Raw genomic sequence first — 22,624 nt, 5'->3', positions numbered from 1 at the left:
AATGCAGTCACCTCTCACCACAGACTGAGGGCTGGGGGATCAGAGCAAAGGAAATGAAGGACATTTGCTGGAAATGACAATCCAGAGAGGAAACTTCATGTACTGCACCACAGTGGCTGTCCGAAAGAGGTAACAACAGCCCTCTTCTGGCTGGGGCCTGCCTGTTAATTGCTGGCTGCCTGCTTCAGAAACAACCACACACTAATTGCCTCATTTGAAAATAAAGATTAGACAGCATAATCCAAAACAACCACATAGTACTATTGGTTCAAAGATTTCACAAGGTTATTTTTCAACCTAAGTACTGTAGTCAAGATAACAATATGGGGTCTTAACATATGAAGAAGGGTCACTCTCAATCCATTTTTAGGTGATCAAACAACACGATGGTGTTAAAACAAAGAAAAGTTTAGAAGCAAAATGCTTTAGTTGGAAACACGTAAGATTTACAATTGGAGGATCAAGGCCTGAGTCCTAGCTCTGCTTCTTATTAGCCATTAGATCCTGAGCAAGTCACTTAGCCTTGCCATTTCTCAATTTCTGCATCTACAAATGGGAATCCCATCTAGAATTGTAGTGGGATTAAATGAGATTATGCTGTAAATAGCACTCCATAAACTCTAGAATATTACATAAACATTAGCTGTTTTGATAGATTTGAAGAGTTTCTCTCTTAATGCTTCACTAGAAAAGCAAATTTAAGAGAGGAAAACTGACTACCTTTAATTTCAGTGCAAAATCTGACAAATCCCAATCAAGAACCTTTTCTTTGAAAATTGCCAAGAATTATATTTAAATGCCACATAGGCAATGATGTTCGATTTTTTAAGGTTTTAGTAATTTTTTCACATAAAGAAACATCTGGGTCAGTTCATAGAACCTAAAGCAGGGCTGAATGTTATATGAGGATAATATTGACTATTGAGGTGGAAGATAAGGAAGTGCTGTCACTAAATATATCTGGTGATATTTGATGGAAAAATCCTCCATAGTGTTAAAGAATAAAAGAGCTTCATAAGCATTTATTCAAAATACATTTACTGAGCAGATCTAATATGATAGGCTCTGTGACCATTAATGAGTGGGGGTAACAAAACAGGGAAATCCCACTGATACTATGAATTTACTACCCAAGTTTTAGAATTGAGATTGAAGACAGATGACCAGCAACTCCTTCCACCTTCACAAGTCCTTGGCTAGTCTCCAAGGTCTGCCTGGCTTTACTGAAGTATGTTCAGACTCTCTGAAGTCTGTATTTCCAAACAGAGATTCATGGTTGCCTATAGTTGGAAGCGCCCTGTTTTAGACGGTATGAGAATAAAGTGATTTCACCAAAGAACGAAATAACTTCCACAAGGTGTCATATAACTTAGTACGGAACCAGAATTAGCACTCCCCAAGATTGCTGATTCCTTTGACCCACGCATTCCCCATTACATCACAATACCCTGTCAGTCACTTTATTAAATTGTAACCCTGGTCACTCTTATAATTGTGGATGACTCAAGGCAAACTCAATCTGGGTATAAAGGCATCAAACCAAAATGTAAGCTTTTCTGATCAAATGTTCTTAGAATTATTTCTTGGAGTGTTAAAGTGTTCACATTTGTTTGTCTTCAAGCTCTATTGTCAAAAGGAACTATTCTCCGTTTCTTTACCTTGCAGGGTAGCTAGGATGGTTATGAAATAATGCAGGTATAACTGCTTATTTTAGTGCTCTACACAGGTTTTTCAATAAAGAATAACCTTTCTAAGACAAAACAAAGTCTTAAGATATGGGAGGGGACAGGGAGAGACTGATCTAAGACTACCCAGAATACTTTCGTGTTTACTGGTATCATTCTTTCTCTTTTGGTTTCTTCCTACTCTTTCTGGTAAAATACAATCTTTAAAATGCTCTTGGCATTTGTTCAGGAATAGATTTGCCCTTGGAACTGTGTTAGATTTTGTTTTGTTTTGTTTTGTTTGAGAGGTAAGGAGTAACTAAAGTTTCTAACAGAGAGGTAGGAAGATGCCCTAAAGTGAAATTAAAAGGCCTTAATGGACAAGTCAGTAGACCAGAAAGGAGTCTAAGTTAATCTCTTAAGTTACCTTTGCACCACTTACATCTTAACCATCCTAAAAGCTATTGGAAAAACTACCTTTAGTCAATAGGTCCAGAACTGTGGTCCTTATTCTAGAAAAGCAATAGAATGGTATCTCATCTCATCACCCTGCCCAGAAGTTCTGGCTTGTTACATGATGATCAACCTATTAGCATTCACATCACACTGAATTCACTGTAGCACTCTAAACATCCTACCAACCCCAGGAACCCAAAAAGCATTTGGATGTAAAACTGAAGGCAACGAGAGACATTTTATCTTTTGGTTACACCATTGGGTGAATTGACCTGTACTCACCCGTACATGTAGGGAAGAATATGTAAAATTGGTGGGGGGGAAAGCATCAGTAGTTTCAGAAGGGCAAATGGTTTAGAGAATATGCTTAGGTAGAGAGAAAGGAACATCTTTTACAACTTTGAGCTCAAAACTCTTGAGTCCTTGATGTACATATCTCGATGGTCTTAGTGACAGAAGACTGATATAGGAAAGTGTGAAAAGAAAGCTTGAGGGGTACCTGGGTGGCTCAGTTGGTTATGCGTCCAACTGTTGATCTCAGCTCAGGGTCGTGAGTTCAAGCCCTGAGTTGGGCTCTATGCTGAGTGTGGAGCCTATTGAAAACAAAACAAAACAAAAGAAAAGAAAAAAAAAGAAAAGAAAAGAAAAGAAAAGAAAAGAAAAGAAAAGAAAAGAAAAGAAAAGCTTCTAAAATATCCAGCTTTGTTCTTGCCAGGAAACAATGGCAGATTCTGAAGAAATTAATAAGAAAACTAAATTACTTTTTATGTAATGAGAGACATTTCATACAGGAAATTTGAAATATTTTATTAAGTTTAATCCAATTCTGGTGAGATGTGGGGCGGGGGGCAGAGATAAGAACTGTATTTACAAAAAGATATAGCTGACTTGAGGAGATCATCTAATTTGGCCATGACGGGCAAGACTAAAACTCAGATGTATTGTTAAAGCAAGACAGTCCAACTGATTATGAACTGGTCTACACTCAATATTAGCCTCAATTCTTTATATTTTACATTTTAAGCCTAGCTCTAAAACAACAAATCATTTATTATGGCTAAGAAACATAAAGTTTTGTACTTTGAATAACCATCAAACCACAGGGCTCTAATGGTGAAGAGGCCTTAGCAAACAAGCAAACCTCATATTTATAAAGCACTTTCAGTGCATATAATGCTTTCTTATCTCTAGCTCACAAGATCCAAAAACTTCTATTGAAGTAGGAAAGGTAGAGTCAGCTAATTCATTTTCCATGCTAACTGCTCTCCTAGTTTTACCTGATCTGAGCCTCTCAATCTCATGTTCATTCAACATTCATTCATTCAGCTCACAAATATTCGCATGCCTACAATGTTCCAGAAGCGGAAGTGCTGGAGATGAAGTGGAGAGGATTGGAACTTGGGCCTCACCTGCAAAGAGCTTACAAATCATTTCAAGTGTGGTGACTGCTACAAAAAAGAACAGGGTGATATGGGAACATGATACAGAGAATCCTAACCCTAGAAAGGAAATCATGGAAGCCCATTCTAAGTAAAAGACTCATACCTGAGGGATGAATATGAGTTAGGGACGCACAAAAAGAGAGCAGGTCTGAGGTGCGTACAGGAAACAGAAGATGTAAGAGTCTTCAATTTGGAGAGAGCATGGCGCTTTCAAAAGAAAGAAGTATAGAAACTTGGAACTTAGTGGGCAAAAAGGACAGTGCTTTGAGATAACACATACAGATAAGCAATGAGTTAGTCAGCATACATGTGAGAGCCTTACTATGCACTGCTCTATGTCTAGAGTATAACAAGAGAGACATGATAACTTGTCTTTAAGGGCTTATATTTCAGGTGTGGAAGCAACAATAAACATGTAAGTACATAAATGTAATTTGAAGTACTCTAAGTACTATAAAGAAAATAAAAGAGTTTCATAGAAAAGAGTAACTGGGAGGGTGCTTAACTACTGTGGCCAGGGAAGACTTTTCGGACAAGATTACAGCCGAGCTGAGGCCCAAATGGAAAGTTGAACAACCATGCGAAGTCAAGAGGAAAAGCATTCCAAGCAGAAAAAAAACCAGCAATCACAGATGCCTTGTGATGGGTTGTTCAGGTTTAATGGACAGAAAGGTCAGTGTGACTGGAGCACAGAGAATGAAAACAGAATAGAGGAAGACGAAGTCAGAGATAAGAAGCAACCAGATCGTGTAAGGCCTGTAGGCCACTGTAAAGAGTTCAAATTTTATGCTAAGGGTTTTATAAAGAATGAAAGGATTTGATTTGTTTTAGAAAGATGAACTGTACAAGGGTAAAAGTAGAAGCAGGGAACCAGTTAGGAAACTTTTGTAGTAGTCCAGGAGAAAGATGATGCTGATTTTGACTGGGGAGTCTTAATGAATAGCTGAATGGGGGTATATTTTAGACTGATGGACTAGATGTGGGAGTCAAGGACAGTTCTTATGTTTTCAACCTTTGCTATTAGGTGGAGGATGGTACATACCCTTTTCTGATATGGGGAAGGATTCTAGGGAAAGAGATTTGTAGAGAAACTCAATAGTTCTGTTTTGGTTAAGTCTAAGGCCTATTCAACATCCCAGTGGATATGCTGAGAGGGTGGTCTCCTATTGTGAAAGAGATGGAAATCAAGATGGAAATGTAAATTTAAGTAATCAGTGTTTAGGTGGTATTTGAAACTATTCAACAGACGTGATCATCAGGGGAGAAAGTGCAGGTAAAGAAGGGATGTGGGCCTTACTTACAGCCCAGGTCATGAATTGTGGAGTCTATCCTGAAAGCAATAGGAAGGCGCTAAAGGGTATAATAAAGAAATGACCACACAGCTGTGAGTTAAAGTACACATATGTATGGATCCGGTTGTAACGTGGGAAATAATCCAGAACAAGAACAGATAAAAAAGGACTAGGACCAGCTAGGCGATGCCTGTGGTGCTAGGCAGAAGCTGATTAAGTGGCCTGGTCTCCAGTGACAAAAGTGGAGATGAAGAGAAAAGGATTGGTTTGGAGGATGCCTGCGAAGATGTCTAGACGTGATTTTGTCAACTGATGAGGGAAGGGAGAGAGAACAAAGATGCTTCCTAATTGCTTGAGCAGCTAATGGAAGAGGAAAAAAAGTACCACTTCCTGAAAAAGTAGCCTTAGAAAGTAAACTTTAAAAAATTTTTTAATGTTTATTTATTTTTTGAAAGAGAGAGATGGTGTGAGCCGGGGAGGAACAGAGAGACAGGGAGACACAGAATCTGAAGCAGGCTCCAGGCTCCCAGCTGTCAGCACAGAGCCCCACGCAGGGCTTGAACTCACCAACCATAAGATCATGACCTGAGCTACAGTCGGACGCTCAACTGACAGAGCCACCCAGGCGCCCCTATAAAGTACATTTTTAAAAAAGTTTTCAGTTTATTCCTTTTTTGAGAAAGAGAGAGCGAGCAGGGGAGGGGTAAGAGAGAGGGAGAAAGAAATGGCTCAAGCAGGCTCCCCACTGCCAGAGCAGAGTTCGAAGTGGGGCTGGAACTCACCAACCGGGAGTTGCTGATGACCTCCTGAGCTGAAATCAAGAACCCCACAACTACTGAGCCACCCAGGCGCCCCTGAAAAGTCCATTTTTTTTTAAATTTTTTTCTTTAACGTTTATTTATTTTTGAGACAGAGAGAGACAGAGCATGAACGGGGGAGGGTCAGAGAGAGAGGGGGAGACACAGAATCCGAAGCAGGCTCCAGGCTCTGAGCTGTCAGCACAGAGCCCGATGTGGGGCTTGAACTCACGAACCGCGAGATCATGACCTGAGCTGAAGTCGGAGGCTTAACCAACTGAGCCACCCAGGCGCCCCTGGAAAGTCCATTTTTGAGGGGGAAGATGTGACCTCCTTAGTGGGACATGCTCAATTTTAAGGTGCCCACGAGCCAGCCAAAGAGCGATTTTAGGGAGACGGTTGGGATACTGCGGTAGGTTCACCACCTGCACATGCGCAAGGGGAGGAACTGAAGTTGAGAAAAGTCAAGGACCAAGGCAGGCTTAATCTTTCCACTTTCGCAGATGCCAAGATTCAAACGGCGGGGCTGGGGGCGGGGGGGGGGTTGGGGGGGGGACGGGGAGGTCTCACTGAGTGCCACGCCTCCAGTATTTCCCTCCCAGGTTGAGTCAGGCAAGGCAGAGACTCCCCAAGATCACTAAGACATGGCGGGGACAAGAAACGTCTCCGTGGGCGAAGTCTTGCTTTCGTGGCAACCGCTGAGCCTGGGGTCACCGGGAGGCTGCAGAGCAGAGGGCACACTTTCGTTACGGGGAAAGGGGGTTTTAAAAAAGGGGGTGCGGCGAGGGGGGCGCGGGGCCCTCGGAAGACGGGGCGGCCCTCGGGGGCGGGAAGAGCGGCCAGCGCGCCGCGTTCTCGGCCTCGGCGCCGCCGCCGCTCCGCTCGCCCGGCGAAGGGGGTCGGCCCAGGCCGCCGCCGCCCCCCCAGCCCAGCCCGCCCCGGGCCACCCTCGCGGCCTGCAAGTGGCCGCGGCAGCCTGGCCCTCTCGCGCCGCTGAAGGGAGGGGCCGCCGGGGCTGTAACTCTCCCTCGGAAAATAAAAGGCCACGAAGCGCCACCCTCACGGGAGCACCACGCCGCTGTGGGCCGTTACCTCAGACTCAAGACTTTCCCAGGCCAGGCCGGGCCCTTATACAGGCTACGGGTTCTTCGCGCTTCGTACAAGCGGCCTCGACCGCAGTTCCGCCCGGAGAGCGCCCCCGAAACGTGCGGGCGTCGACTGCGCACGAAGCGCGGCTCGCGAACTCACTCAGGCGCGCGCGCTCGCGCTTTGGCTCATGCCGCGCGCCCGCCAGCCCTTTTGCGCACGCGCAACCGCACTCCCCGCCCCACCCCCCGCCGGGGCCGAGCGTTCTGCGCACGCGCAGATGTGCTCCCTCGCCTGCCGCTGTGGGCGCGCGCGCCGAGGTTTGGCCGTGATGTGCGCGTGCGCGGCGCGGCGCCACGGACCCGTGGGTGGTACGCCGCTCAGGTCCGGAGTGGCTCGCGGCCCCACCCCAACCGGGGCCTTTTTGTCACTACTCATCCTGTCCACTGTTTGTTCACTTAGCGCATAGTCCGTGCGTGCCGTGCCTGCCGTGGGAGCTGTGTCCTGCGGAGCCCCTACTAATGTGTCCAGCATCGTGAAGGCACTTTTCATGCTCGCTCTTCTTTGATAAATCCCGACCGCAGTGTTGTAAAGCAGGTTTTTTAAATTTTATTTTAATGTTTATTTATTTATTTTGAGAGAGAGAAAGAGTGCACGAGCAGGGGAGCGGCAGAGAGAGAGGGAGGGAGAGAATCCCAAGCAGGCTGCACACGGTCAGCGCAGAGCCTGACCTGGGGTTGGAACTCAGAAACCATGAGATCATGACCTGGCCGAAATCAAGAGGCGGCGCTTAAAGGACCGAGCCACTCGGGCGCCTCTGTAAAGCAGTTATTCATATCCTATTTTGAAAGAGGCGTGGGAATGGGAGCGACTTGCGGAGGTGCAAGGTCAGGAACAGGGGTCTCTGGTTTCAAAGCCCAGCACCTTCCCTCCAACTCCCTGCTGATCAAATTCTGACCATGTGAATTATTAAGCGATTTGGCCCTACGTCATCTGGGGGGGGGGGGGGGGCGGGGACTGGGTGACTGCCTTCCTGAAAATGGACCTGCCCAGATACCCGGCGATCCCAACTCTTACGTCTACGGTCCTCCTGCATTCTCCTGCTTTCCTCTTCACTGCTCATGGTGTTCCCTCTGTTTGGAATGCCTCCCCCACCCCACCTGAAAACTTTACTCCACATGCCCAAATAGTAAGTTCTTTGAAGGCTGAGTCTTGTATATCTTTTTATACCCAGGGCAACTGAGCACCTGCTACTGAGTAGTACACGCAAAGACCTGGAAAAGCAAGGCAGGAAGAAAAAGGAAAAGTGGATGGAGGGGGAGGAAAATATCTCACCTGGGCATCTGTCCCGTCTAAAGAAGGCATCTGCTGTCCAGTGTTCTGCTAAAGGGAGGCCTGTGGGAAGTGTGGCCTGGTAATGCCAGATCTGATTTTCCTGGGGAATCTCCCAATTTAAAAATGTTGGCAACTAGGGGCGCCGGGGTGGCTCAGTCGGTTAAGCGCCCGACTTCAGTTCTGGTTGTGATCTCATGGCTCATGAGTTCAGGCCCTGCATTGGGCTCTGTGCTGACAGCTCAGAGCCTGGAGCCTGCTTCCAATTCTGTGTGTGTGTGTGCCCCTTCCTGGCTTGTGCCCTCCCTGTCTGGCTGTCTCTCTCTCAAAAATAAAGAAACATTAACCAAAAAAAAAAAAAAAAAAAAAAATGTTGGCAACTAATTGAAAAACTTGAATACACTGTGGACTGAAACTGACACATTTGTGTGCACAGCTCTGGAGACACCCATCTGTGGCTCTGACCTTGCTTGGCACAGAGAAAAAGATGACCAAGCTAGTGAGACTTGAGTCGGAGCACCGGGCAGCTTTCCAGCAGTTGTTGTATGCACTCTTGCACTCTTTATGCTTGGGAACCAAGAGAAAGACCCCTCTTTGGGCCGGGTGGGGATAGGATCCATGCAGGGTAAAGGGATCAGGCTTCTGTTGTGTACATGTGCTAATTACTTGTAATCTACCTACCTGGATATTATTTGTCCCAAAGCGGTAAAGAAGGTTGAATGGCCACTTGTGTGATGTACATGATCTCCTATGGAAGAGGGCCCCTTGTCAGGTGTGATGAACAGGAAGTAATCACTGGACACAAAAGGTCTTCAGTTTCAACCAGCCAGAAGGGAAATAAGCAGGAACCCGGGGGATTCTAACCAAAAGGCTTACTTACAACTCCAAATGACCAAACATTACACTTCCTGTCATCTGCAATTACAGGGTGTCAGGTGAAATAAAAGGAGCACACAAACACTTTCAAGGAGGAAGATTCAACCAAAGTTGAGTTGAGTTTATTTATTTTGGTGGCGGAGGGGCAGAGAAGGGGGGTGGAGAATGAATCCCAAGCAGACTCCACGCTGGGCACAGAGCCCGACTCGGGACTTGATCTTATGACTGCGAGACCATGACCTGAGCCAAAACCAAGAGTCGGACACTCAATCAACCGAGTTACCCAGGTGCCCCTATAATTTTTTTTACATGTAATACTAGTCCGTCTAGTCTCCTGGTGGACACAGACGCACACACACTCCGTCAAGGCATGGGTGCCTTCTCCGCCCATGTGGCCCGCTGTTTTTTCCTTCCTGGTCGGGAAGGGTGCCAGCCCCATGTTGGGCACCATCTTGTGTGGTGAGCCCAGGGCTGCCTCCACGGGGGCTCTGGCTGAGGGCCCGTAGTAGGATGCAGCCATAGGGAGGAATTCTTACCTGAGATGACAGGTGTCCCTTGGGCCAGAAAAGGGGCAGAGCCACCCCCTGAGCAGGAACGTTACGTGCCAAAATTCCAGGAGGGAACTTAGTGACATAACTGGAGAAGAGGGAGGGGGGCTGAGATGAGTACTTCAATTAAGAGAGTGGATTCAGGAATTTGGAGCCAGTCAGATAAAGGGATAACAAATATTTACTCGATCAACAAATATTTATTTGAATAACTGTAAGCACTGTTCTAGCCCTTTGGGGATACTTTGGTGAATAAGACAAAATTAGCTGTCATTATGGAGACGACCCGGAAATCAAACTAGATGGGAGAATTGTAGCTTGCTTTCCTGAGCCCCCCAGGAGGGTTGTATAGCTGACTGACCTGCTTCAAGAGCTAGAGGTAACACCGACACCTGGCCACCACACCTGGTCACTGCAGACAAGATGGTGGGAGGGGCACCACCTGTGGGCCTGAAGACTGCCTGGTCCCTTGGGATTTTTTTTTTTTTTTACTTTAAACTAGTATTACATGTAAAAAAAATTATAGGGGCACCTGGGTAACTCGGTTGATTGAGTGTCCGACTCTTGGTTTTGGCTCAGGTCATGGTCTCGAGGTCATAAGATCAAGTCCCGAGTCGGGCTCTGTGCCCAGCATGGAGTCTGCTTGGGATTCGTTCTCCACCCCCCTTCTCTGCCCCTCCCCCACCAAAATAAATAAATAAACCTTAAAACTAAATAGATAAATACAAAGTAAAAAAAAATCACATATAGTTCAATTCATTGTTTTTGGTGTATAAGTCTATGATTTTCTTTAAATTTTTATTCATTATTGAGAGACAGAGAAAGAGCACGAGCAGAGGAAGGACAGAGAGAGAGGGAGACACACAATCCGAAGAAGGGTCCAGGCTCCGAGCTTTCAGCAGAGAGCCCCACGTGGGGCTCGAACTCACAAACGGTGAGATCATGACCTGAGCTGATATTTAACCTACTGAGCCACCCAGGTGCCCCCTAAGTCCATGATTTTTAACATATGCATAGATTCAAGGACATCAGGATAGAGAACAGTTCTGTCCCTCCAAAAAATATCCTCTGGTTGCCTCTTTATCGTCAAACCCTCCTCCAACCCCAACTACTAGCAGCCTGTTCTCCATTCCTAGTTTCCAGTGTGTCACGTAAATGGATTCATGCACTATGTAACCTTTTGGAATTGGGGTCTTTCTCTGAGTGATACACTCAGATTTATCCATGTTGTTGTATATATATCCATAACTCATTCCTTTTTATTTATTTAAAAAAAATTTTTTTAACATTTTATTTATTTTTGAGACAGAGCATGATCGGGGGGAGGGGCAGAGAGAGAGGGAGACACAGAATCGGAAACAGGATCCAGGTTCTGAGCAGTCAGCACAGAGCCCGACGCGGGGCTCGAACTCACGGACAGTGAGATCATGACCTGAGCCCAAGTCAGACGCTTAACCGACTGAGCCACCCAGGCGCCCCAACTCATTCCTTTTTATTGCTGAGAAGTATTCTATTGTAGTGATATTCCACCATTTCTTTATTATTTGCCTATTGGTGGACATTTGGTTTGTTTTCAGTTTTTGGCGATTTTGAATAGAGCTTCTATAAGGCTTGACATACCCATTGTTGTATGAACGTAAGTTTTCATATGTCTCAAGTAAATACCTAGAACAGGAGGGGCGCCTGGGTGGCTCAGTTAGTTCATCGTCCAACCTGGGCTCAGGTTATGATCTCACGGTTCGTGAGTTCAAGCCCCGCCTGGGGCTCTGTGCTGACGGCGCTGAGCCCGGAGCCTGCTTCAGATTCTGTGTTTCCCTCTCTCTCTGCCCCTCCCCCACTCTTGCTCTGTCTCTCAAAAATAAATAAAAACATTTTAAAAAATATAAAAAAATGACCTAGAACAGGGGCTGCTGGGTTCTATGGCAAGTATATGTTTAACTTTCTAAGAAAGCACCAAACTGTGTTCCAGAGTGGCTGTATTGGTTTGCATTCTTATCAGAAGAGTATGAAAGTTTCATTTGCTGTGCATCCTTGATATCACTTGGTATTTTCTTTCTTTTTTTTTTTAAGTTTATTTATTTATTTTGAGGGAGAGAGAGAGAGGGACGGAGAACATGAGCAGAGGAGCAGAGAGAGAGAATCCCAAGCAGGCTCTGTGCCGTCGATGCAGAGCCCAATCCCACAAACCAAGAGTCGGACGCTCAATCAACCGAGCCAGCCAGGCACCCCAGGACTTGGTATTTTCAGTTAAAAATATTTGGGGTTTTTTTTTTGCCATTCTAAGAGATATTAATGGTATCTAGTTGTAGATCCAATTTGCATTTCCCTAATGCATCTTTTGAGCATCTTTTCATGTGCTCTTGGGAATCCTGAGAATTAATAAACCTGGACCCCAACTCAGAAACCAACCTACAGTGCTAAATAGACTTATATGGATTCACATTTGGCCTGACATACTGGAACATTTTAGCAGGCATGCTCAGCAGATGACAATTGGATTCAAAGCACATATGCCAGGTCTGTCCAGCCAGCAAGCAGGTGGCAAGAGGCTCCTGGCTGTTAAGCACTGTCTCCCCTGCTCCAGGTTTTATGTAGAGGAAAACACTTTGTGCCTTTGCCTTCGGGATGGGCTCCTTGTCAGACTCTACGTCATTCTTGTCATGGTTTTTTCCCCTGAGCCTCCTACTTAACATTCTCCCTTCCTTCTTTCCTTTGCTAAAGAACTATTTATTCAAAGCCCGCTGCATGCCAGGCACTGTGCTAGGCTCTAGGGTCACAAAGTTGAGGAAGATGCCCACTTACAGTAGGTTCACATTCCAACGGGGGGGGGGGGGCGGATTAACGTAAAGCAGATTTTTAAATACAGTGCAGTGAAGGCACTGAGAGACCAGTGTTCCAGGCCTTTGGGGACCTGGAGGAGAGGGATTCTTAGAGAAGATAACACCTGTAAGGAGTCCTGAAGAACGGGTGGGTATTGGACTAAGAGACACAAAGAGGGCATTCCAGGTAGAAGAGACAGGCTAAGCGAAGCCCTGGCAATAAGAGATGGCTTGCTGGGGTGCCTGGGTGGCTCAGTCGGTTAAGCGACCAACCCTTGGTTTGGGCTCACGTCATGATCTCACAATTCCTGGGATTGAGCCCTGCATTGGTCTCTGTGCTGACAGTGAGGAGCCTGCTTGGGATTCTCTCTCTCCCTTAGCAACTTGCTCTCTCTATCAAAATAAATAAACATAAAAAAAAGAAAAGAAAGCATTAAAAAAAAAAAAGAAATAGCATGCTGTGTGCGCACTTCTATGAGAAATTCAATTTTACTCAAATCTATGGATAGAGGTGTAGAGTGGCAGGACATAGAGTTAATGAAGGAGACAAGGGCTGGATCATGGAGAAGCTTGGCTGATGCACTTGAATTTATCCCCAAAGCTATAAGGTGCTTTTATTTTATTTACCTATTTTTTAATGAATATTTTTCTTTCCTTTCATTGATCTTTTTTTTTTAATGTTTCATTTTTGAGAAAGAGACAGAATGCAAGCAGGGGAGGGGCAGACAGAGAGGGAGACACAGAATCTGAAGCAGGCTCCAGGCTGCCAGCTGTCAGTACAGAGTCCGATGTGGGGCTTGAACCCCTGAACAGTGAGATCGTGACCTGAGCCAAAGTTGAACGCTTACAACTGAGCCACCCAGACGTCCCCATAAGGTGCTTTTAACAGTTAGATTTTGAGGGTGCCTGGGTGGCTCAGTCGGGTAAGTGTCTGACTTGGGCTCAAGCCATGATCTCATGATTTGTGACTTTGAGCCCCTGGCCCAGCTCTGTGCTGACAGCGTGGAACCTGCAGCCTGCTTCAGATTCCGAGTCTCCCTCTCTCTCTGCCCCTCCCCCACTCACACCCTGTGTCTCTCTGTCTCAAAAATATATAAACATTTTTTTTAAGTTAGATTTTGGTTTTAGAAGTTCCTTGCTTTTCTGCTCTGTTGATTCTAACTCAATCTTCAAGGTCTATTTCAAAGGCCACCTCCTTTGGGAAGTCCTCTCTAATCATCCTAACCAGAAACTTTGGCTCCTTCCTGGGGCTCTTCACCCATCTTTTGTACTTACTATCAGTCTGCCTGGAGGGTGGGAACTATGATTCACCCCACTTTGGGCTCCTCGTGACACTTACCACAGGGTCAACACACAGAAGGTGCTAATAAATACTTCATGAGGGGTACCTGGGTGGCTCAGTCAGTTAAGCCTCTGGCTTTGGCTCAGGTCATGATCTCACGGCTTGTGAGTTTGAGCCCGCGTCGGACTCTGTGCTGACAGCTCAGAGCCTGGAGCCTGCTTCCGATTCTGTGTCTCCCTCTCTCTCTGCCCCTCCTCCCCTGCTCGTGCCCTGTCTCTTGCTCCTTCAAAAATAAATAAACGCTAACAAATTAAAAATAAATAAATAAATAAATACACAAATACTCAATGAATGTGAATGAATTTGTGAATAGAAGTCTTCTGGGCAGCCCAGCTCCAGAATCTGTCAGATTATACTAGTGGTTCTCAAATTTAAGTATTTGTCAGAATCACCTAGAGGGTTTGTGGATTGCTGGGCTTAGCCCCCAAGTTTCTGATTCATAGGTCTGGGAAGGAGAAGGGGACTGAAAATTTGCATGTTGGACATGCAAAAGAAGTTCCCAGGTGATCATGCTGCTGCTGCTGAGGACCACACTCAAGGAACCTTTGATGTGGCTGTGGTTACAGTTCAGGTGCTTCTCACAGACAAGCCCTGGGCTGGGCATTGTCAAGGGGCCCTCTTTGCAGCTGTTGCTGCTGTTTCTTGTCTGACCACCTGAAGCTTCAGTGGATCCCTTCAGGGGATTTCCTTAGTCTTTACTCTGTCCCACCCCTTGGAGCTGGAGCTGGGCATTACAGTGCCCTCTCCTGGTCCTTTTCTCCCAGGGACTCCCTAAGGCTTCTCAGAGGGAGCGTGGTCACATGGGTTCCTTAACAGGCTTCCCTCCCATTGAGTAGCTCCACCAGTGAGCCCCAGAGGACAGGACAAATCCCGAGTATGACCCATGAAGAAGCCTGGGATATAACGTGGCTCTTTCTGATAGGGTCAGAAAGGGGTCTTGTCCCCTTTAAGACCCCTGCTTCCTGGGCCTCTGCAGTTCCCCCATCTCCCTCTCCCAGGGTGGCAAGAAGCCACTAAATTAACAGCTGCACTTCCTGCAGCACCTGGGGCTCTGCCTCCCCTGAGCCCCTGCCACCTCCCTTCCGGCTTCCCAGGTCAATTACCAGAGTCAGGCGATGTTGGATGTTCTTCAGGTCTCATCTCGAGGGGACTGGAGACCAGGAAAACTGGCTCAGAGAGGCAACCCTGGGGGTAGGAGGAGGGGAGGAGGAGTGGTTCCTAAGGGAAACTATCATTTGATTGGCTGTTTTTCTCTCCTTCTTTGAGTGTTGGCTCACAGCAAGTCTGTGACACCCTGTGACTACCCAAGTGTGAGCCTTGTAGAGCTCAGCGATGCAATGGGTTGGGCTAGGGCTGCTCAAAGAGGCCTCAGAATCCTTCTGGGCTTCTCCGGTGCCGGCAGCCCCAGAGGGGCTGTGGGAGTTGCAGCCTGAGCAGCTGTCATTGCCATCAAGCCCTGATGGGGTCCAGTGCAGCCTCGTGGGAGAGATCACCAAGTGTTTTGAGCAAAAGGGATTCACCTCACTGCTATGAAATCAATTCAGGCTTCTGAAGACCTTCTCAAGGAACACCACATTGACCTGAAGGACGGTCCATTCCTTGCCGGCCTGGTGAAGTACATTCAATCAGGGCCTGTGGTTGCCATGGTCTGGGAGGGGTTGAATGTGGTGAAGACAGGACAAGTGATGCTCAGGGAGACCAACCCTGCAGACTCCAAACCTGGGACTATCCGTGGGACTTTTGCAGCCGAGTTGGCAGTGATTCCGTGCAAAGTGCAGAGAAGAAGATTAGCTTATGGTTCCAGCCTGAAGAGCTGATAGATTAGAAGAGCTGGGCTTAGAACCGGATCCATGAGTGACAAGAGAACCAACCTCAGTGCTTTGCCCATTCCACTCCCTCTCCCTCCCTTGAGCAGTGGGCCAGGCTCTAGCAAATTTAGCTATTTTTGAGAACTTCCTTATAATCTGGAGGGGAACTCTTGGAGCTGGATATGCTCCCTATAGAGTATTATTATGTTTTATCACCCCCTCTCCCCCCAGAAAAAAGAATCTTCTGGGCTCAGCTTAGACCTTGGAGGCCTTTGTGAATTCAGTAAAGAGAGCTAACTTCTGCGGGCGGTGGCTGCCATAGGACAGAAGAAGCGAACCTCAGCAAAGAGATGGGAGAGACTCTGGAGAAACCTCTTTAGAAGACGGATGCTTGGAAAGGGTTCATGCTTGGACCTAGCTGGGAGACTGAGCCCTTAGAGGCTCAAGTGTGCCGAGAATCTTCCACAGAAACTGATCTAGACACTGGGTCCCAGGCCCGGACCAGGGAGTCACCGGGGGGACCGGGATGGGGGACATTCTGCATTGTACCAAAGATTCCAAGTGATTTTTGTCTAAATTTAAAAAAATATATATGTGTATATAATGAAAATCTACAAACAGACAGAAAAGTGGTATACCCACCTTCTAGACTGTCATTTCAATTTAACTCTATTTGCTTCATCACATACCCGTTCCACCCACCCACCCATCCTTCTTTCCCCCCAACAATTCGTTCTTTTTTTGAGGCATTTCAAAAAAGTTGCAGACATCAGTATACTTCCTGTAAATACTTCAGCATGCACTTCATTAAATGGGGATCAGTATTGATTTACAAGTTTTTACTTTTGAGAGGAGATTTACATAAAATGAAATGCGTCAATCTTAAGCGTACATTTGCTACATGTTACCAAATGCATTTACCTGTGTAACCCAAATCCCTATCAAGATATGGAACGTTACCAACATGCCAAAAAGTTCCCCCTTCCTACTCAATCCCTGCCCTACTCAATCCCTGCCCTACTCAATCCCTTCCTACTCAATGCCCCTTCCGACTCAATCCCTGCCCTCACTTCATCCCCCACCCCCACCCCAGAGGTACAACTAACCTAATTTTTTTCCATCATAGATTGTTTGCTTGTTTTGGGACTTTATATAATTGAAAGCATATAGCGTATACTATTTTGTGTAAAGCTTCTTCTGTTCAATGTAATGTTTTTGAGATTTATCCATATTGGTGCAGTTTGTTCCTTTTAGTTGCTGAATAATATTGTATTGTATGAACATACTACAGTTTCTTTATCCATTTTCCAGCTGATGGGAATAACTAGTATGGCGATGGTGTTGTGGAGAAGTTCAGGACAGAGGAAATGCCCATGATACTCTATTAACAAACATTTCAGGGGGCACCTGGGTGGCTCAGTTGGTTAAGCGGCCAGGTTATAAGCAGCTCAGGTTATGATCTTGCGGTTCATGAGTCCGAAGCCCCTGTTGGGCTCTGTGTGGACAGCTCAGATCCTGGAGCCTGCTTCAGATTCTGTGTTTCTCTCTCTCTCTACCCCTCCCCTGCTCATGCTCCATCTCTCTCTCTCTCTCTCAAAAATAAATTTAAAAACGGTAAAAATTAAAAAAAAAAGAAAAAAATTTCAGGATACAAAATTTATATGCAATATGATCACAACTGTGTGAAGAAAATAATTCATAAAAATATGCTAAAATGTTAACAGTGGGTTTTCTGTGCTCTAAATTTTTAAAATTCATTTAATTTTATTCATTTTTATAAATAATTATAGATTTGGAAGAAGCTGTCAAGGTGGTACAAAGAAGTCCCATACACTTCATCCACTGTCCTCGATGGTTACATCTTACATGACTTAGTACAATATTAAAACCAGAAAAATGTCCTTGCTATAAAGTGTGTGTATAGTTCTGTATCATTTATTCACACATGTAAATTCGTATAACCACCACATGCAAGGTACAGAATTGTTTCATCACCTCAAAGATGCAACCCTTTATAGCCACACCCATCTCCTCTCCCACCATCCCTAAGCCTTTGCAACCATTAATCTGTTCTCCATCTCTATAATTTTGGCATTTTGGAATGTTACATAACTGGAATCATATAGTGTGTGGCTTTTTGAGATTGGCTTTTCTCACTCAGCATAATGTCCTTGAGACCCATCAAAGTTGTTAGGTGTATCTGTAGTTCATTCCTTTTAATTGCTGAGTAGTATTCATTCAATGGTATAAGTAATTCTGCTCACCTGCTTTTCAAATTTCCTACTGAGTATGAAATATTTTAATTCTTAGGAAAAAGGAAAAGTACTGATAAGCAGGGGCAATGCATAGAGAAGCAGTTCATGCCTTCAAGGGAATGTTGTGTTGAATTAAATAATAGAATTTTAGACTTGGAGTGCCCTTGAAAGTCACCTGGGTAAGTTTTTCACTTTGCAGGAGTTTTCCCTGCAATATCCTGACAGGTAGCTGTGCAGCCTCTGTGTGGATACTCCTAGTGATGGGGAACTCACTGTCAAATAAAGCAGCTCCTTCAATTGGTAACAAGATATGCCTTTCTTCCTGGAGTTTGGGCATAACCGAGAGAAGATCTTCTGTCATAGGTTGTTTTTATCCTGCCTGGGCTCTCTTCCCTATCTCCCCTAACCAAGCCCAAGAGTGAGCAAAGCCTGCAGAGCCTGAGCAAGCCATTGGTTATGCTAAGTCCAGGAATGACCTCTCTGGGGAGATTTCAGTATTCACTGGCTTAGAAAAATAAGAGCTGCAGACCTTTTAAAATGGAATGAAATTCTGCATGAGCACACACACACACACACACACACACACACACACACACATACACACACACACAGATACCCGTGGTCCTCTAGGAATAGTCTCCTTTCTGCCTTGAAGGTTGCCCCCCAGAAGGCACTGAACCACTGATCCAAGAGGAAAGGTCTCAGATTCTCTCCTTCTTCCAGTCCCCAGGATCAGACCTGAGATCAATTTCTTTCCCTTCCGCTTTCCTTGAGAGCAGACTCTGATCTGTCCATGGTTCTGATTGTTAATGTATTTCACTTGAGGGCAAGACATGGGTTCTTTCGTTCCTTCACGATAACTAATATACACTGAGCACTTATTATGCCCCAGGGACTGTGATGTCCTTACATTCAGCCTCTTTTTATTGTGGTCTTCCAGACATAAGGAAAAAGAGCACAGATCATAAACATACAACACAATGAATTTTCATACAGCGAATATATTTATGTAACCAAAACAAAGATCTAGAAACAGAACATTATGAGATTAGTTTTTTCCTACTTTTGCACTTTACATAAATGGATCATACAAATTGTCTTCTCTTTTGTGTCTGGCTTCTATTATGCTTGGGAAGTTTATTCATATTCTAGATAGTTGTAGTTTGTTCATTCCTGTTGTCATGTAGCATTACCTTGTGTAAGACGTTATGCAATTTATTCGTTCTGCTGCTGATGGGGTATTTGAGTTGTTTCCAGTTTTCTGCCATTATGAATATTGCTGATATAAACATTCTTGTTCATATCTTTTGGTGAACATATGCTTTTCTATAACATATAAGATATTAGATACACATGTATAGAGGAGTATGTATACACATACACACACATACATCAGGTGGACTGCAGTAGGTTTTTAAATTCCCATTTTCAGATGAGAAAACTGAGGCTTGAAGAAGTTGAGCCAGAAAGTAGTGGAGCTGGGCTGCAAATCCCATCCTGTCTGGCATTGGAGCTCAAGCTCTCTATCCGTCATGTTTTACTGCCTCCTGGCACACAGGCCATTTAGAGGTACTCATGATGTGCAAGACTGGTTGCTGCCACTGAGGGAAATAAAAAAAGAGAGGAATGCACAGTCACTCTAGAAGGAAAATGATGAATATTGGTAAGGCACATGGGTGTGACAAGAAGTCTAAGGAAAAAGGGGTCATTTGTATCCTGGAAGATCACAGGAGGCTTCCTAAAGGAAAAAGCATCTAAAGAGAAAAGATGGGGGAAGCTTCTGGGCATGCCAGGGTGAAGGGAAGCAGCGCCAGGCTGAGGGAGTCTGAGGGCACAGGAAGAGTAAGTCCTCATATAATCGTAGCCACAAGGGCCCTCAGAGATCACCTTGTCCAGTCACCATTGTCCACTCACCCATTTTTGCATTGCTGGATTCCAAATTTATATAGCCAGTCTTGACCATCCCTCTGATCTCCAAACTCTTTTCTTCTTAGTTGGGTGACAAATCTGCATTTCAAATTTAACATTGCCAAGACAGGGCTCCCAACCCTGTCTGTCCACTCACACTCACTCCAAACTGCTCCTCTTCCAATCTTTCTTGCTCTTAGGAACTACCAGCCACTAATTACTCAGGCTCCAGACCACAGCATCATCCTTCCTTCCTTCCTTTCCCATACCCAACCCATGAGCACTCCCCCTCAGCTGTAGCTACAAAGCACATCCTGAATCTGGTCTCTCCTTACCACCTCCCCGCGACCCCTCTGGTCACGACTGTCACCATCGCTCACCTGGACAACTGCAACAACATCCTCCCTGCCTTCCTGTTTCCGTGTTCTTCCCGAAGGCCACAAGGAGAAGCCTACTTTGCCTCTTTCAGCTTCTGGTGGCTCCAGGTGTTCCTTGGCTTGGGACTTCCTAACTCCAATCTCTACTCTGTCTTCACATGGCCTTCTTCCCTGCATCTCCTCTCCCTATTATTGGTGACTTCCTCTTATTTTTTTAGGGCCAACCTGGATGATCCACGATGATCTCATCTTAAGACCCTTCACTTAATTACATCTGCAAAGATCTTTTTTCCAGATAAGGTCACATGCATAGCTCCTGGGTGGACATACCTTTTAGGGAGCCAAAAGGTACTGTACAACCCAGTGCAGAGGTGAAACTCAAAAGAAAAAAAAAAAGCTAAAAGACTGTAAACTGAGTTTAAACTTTAGTCCTCCAGTGAGCGATCCCTTTTCAAAGCATAGAAGACTCCTGCCCTGCACATGCTTGCTATTTCAGCACTGACTGTCCACGCATCACTCCAAAGGTCATTGTGAGGAGGGAGTGTCTGCATTGTGCTCGCTGCAAGGCTAATTCAGGGCTATGAGTCTAACCAGGGGCATTGCTGCACCCCAAACCCATCAGATCCTCTCTGCTCCTTACTGGGGTGGGGGGGGGGTCTTGCCACTACGATTAAGGGGCCAAAATAGTTTCTTTCTAGAAAATGACCTTTCCAAAGAGAGTCACCTGCTATGCAGATAGTGAAAGGAAAAAGAAGGGTGCCTGGGTGGCTCAGTTGGTTAAGTATCTGACTTGGCATCAGGTCATGATGTCGTGGTTCAAGAGTTTGAGCCCCGCGTCAGGCTCTGTGCTGACAGCTGTGAGCCTGGAGCCTGCAGCCTGCTTCATATTCTATGTTTCCCTCTCTGCCCCTCCCCTGCTCTCTCTCTCTCTTTCCCTCCCTCTCTCTCAAAAATAAATTTAAAAATTAAAAAAAAAAAGAAAGGAAAAAGAAGGGGTCCAAGGATGGTAGGCAGCCTCTAAGATGAATGTTCCCTCAATGGTCTCCCCTCCTGGTTTTTATGTCTACATGTCGTCCCCTCCCCCTCAAGTATGGCCTGGATCTAGTGACTTCCCTCTGCTAAATACAATACAGTAAGAATGTCAGGATGTTATTTCCGAAATTAGGTTACAAAAGACTGTGGCTTCTGTACTGCTCACCTTTCCTCACTCCCTAGCTTCCTTGCTTCTAGGGAAGCCAGCTTCCATATCAAGCCGCCCTGTGGGAGGCCCATGTGGCGAGGAACTGATATCTCTAGCCAACAGCCTACAAGAACCTGAGGTCCAGCAGCCCTCAGAGAACTAAAGCCCGCCAACAACCTTGTGAGCAAGCTTGGAAGTGGACCTTCCCAGGCCGGCAGACAAGCCACAGGAATGAGCTTCGAACCTGATCTCCTCCACCCCCAGCTGAACCTTCCCATGTTGCAGCCTCAGCTAACGCTTTGATTGGGGCCTGTGGGAGGCCCTGAGCCCCAGGCCCCCAGCTACGCTGTGCCCACAGAATCTGTGAAATGATAAACACTCATCGTGAAGCCGCTAAGTTTTGGAGTCATTTGTCGTACAGCGATAGATACACCCAGATATAAATTTCTAGGCTCTACTCAACCACGTGGAAGGCTCAGGCTATAACCGTAGCTATGTTGACAAATTCGAGGATTCACAGATATTAGCTCATATCCCTTCTGGGGAGAATCTACAACATCTCCTCCCACTCCTTTTTATATTTTTAAAGAAACAGAATATCAAACTATAGTGACAGTTACACATTCTTTTTTTTTTTTTCCCCCAGCTTAATGTGTTAGGAGCATTTTCTCATCTCATTAACTGTACTTCGAAGCATTATTTATTCCTCGCGCCTCTCCAGCAGCCCATTTGATGAGTGCGCCAACATTAATTTAGTCACTTCCCTCTCTCATGTTTTGAGCTCAAGGTGGGGTTTTAAGTCTTCGGTTCACGTCTATCGGCGCATGCTGGCCCCTTCAAGCAGGGCTTGTGGGGAGAGGGGGTAGGGGGTATGGGGTAGGGAGAAGGCAGGATCACCTATGTTTAAGTGTTTCTCATGCTGCATCAAGCCTACAACACTTCCTGGCTATGTGTCCTTTGCTTGTTACTTAACGCCCCCAGGCCTCAGTTTCCCTTTCTGAACAGTGGGAATAACAACCGTACCTACCTCACAGAGTTATTAGAGGCACAACCCGGGGGTTAACCCAGGTGAAACACAGCACAGTACCTGACAAATTTTAGGTCATACGGACACAAGCCAGACCACAGTGTCCTCCCACACAGGGCCTGCCCCTCATTAAGTCTCAGTCCATGGCGCATGATATCAACTCTTGTCCCAGACTCCCGCTGACCTTCAGTGAAAAGTATCTTGGCTTTCCTCCCACCAGTCTGCTCTCCATGAACCTGTGGTTCAGACCCCCACCCCCGGCACCACCCACAATCCTGAAACCATCACCCTTGGTCTAGCTGCGTGGCCCCGGACAAGTACATCCCATCTCTGGGCCTCAGCTTCCTCATCCGCAATATGGGGAAGGGGTTAGATTGGGAGGCCCATGAGGGATTGCCCACCTCTAAGCCCCTAG

The 22,624-nt window shown here is 45.8% G+C and overlaps 1 protein-coding gene and 1 pseudogene across 10 annotated transcripts in view; one reads left to right on the top strand and one right to left on the bottom strand.

Annotated features, from left to right (window-relative positions):
- Positions 1-6,915, bottom strand: part of MAJIN (membrane anchored junction protein) — a 28,812-nt gene extending 21,897 nt beyond the window's left edge. For 2 of the 10 annotated variants that reach the window (XM_053202963.1, XM_053202962.1), the window contains exons 1-2: positions 5,926-6,148; positions 5,637-5,686 (exon numbers count right to left, since the gene is read on the bottom strand). In XM_053202963.1, the coding sequence (XP_053058938.1) occupies positions 5,637-5,686; positions 5,926-5,960 (85 nt within the window). In that variant the 5' untranslated portion in view covers positions 5,961-6,148. Of the gene's footprint in view, positions 1-3,665; positions 3,835-5,636; positions 5,687-5,925; positions 6,169-6,221; positions 6,373-6,743 lie in introns of those variants that run through there. The other 8 variants (XM_053202965.1, XM_053202964.1, XM_053202966.1 and 5 more) reach the window with 8 other exon arrangements.
- Positions 6,916-14,986: 8,071 nt separating this feature from the next.
- Positions 14,987-17,196, top strand: LOC106971154 (nucleoside diphosphate kinase A-like; annotated as a pseudogene).
- Positions 17,197-22,624: the final 5,428 nt, after the last annotated feature.

Source organism: Acinonyx jubatus, chromosome D1, assembly GCF_027475565.1.
Source record: "Acinonyx jubatus isolate Ajub_Pintada_27869175 chromosome D1, VMU_Ajub_asm_v1.0, whole genome shotgun sequence".
Classification (NCBI taxonomy): Eukaryota; Metazoa; Chordata; class Mammalia; order Carnivora; family Felidae; genus Acinonyx; species Acinonyx jubatus.
The sequence above is the reverse complement of the archived record's forward strand: the minus strand, read 5'-3'. Positions and strand labels throughout refer to the sequence as shown.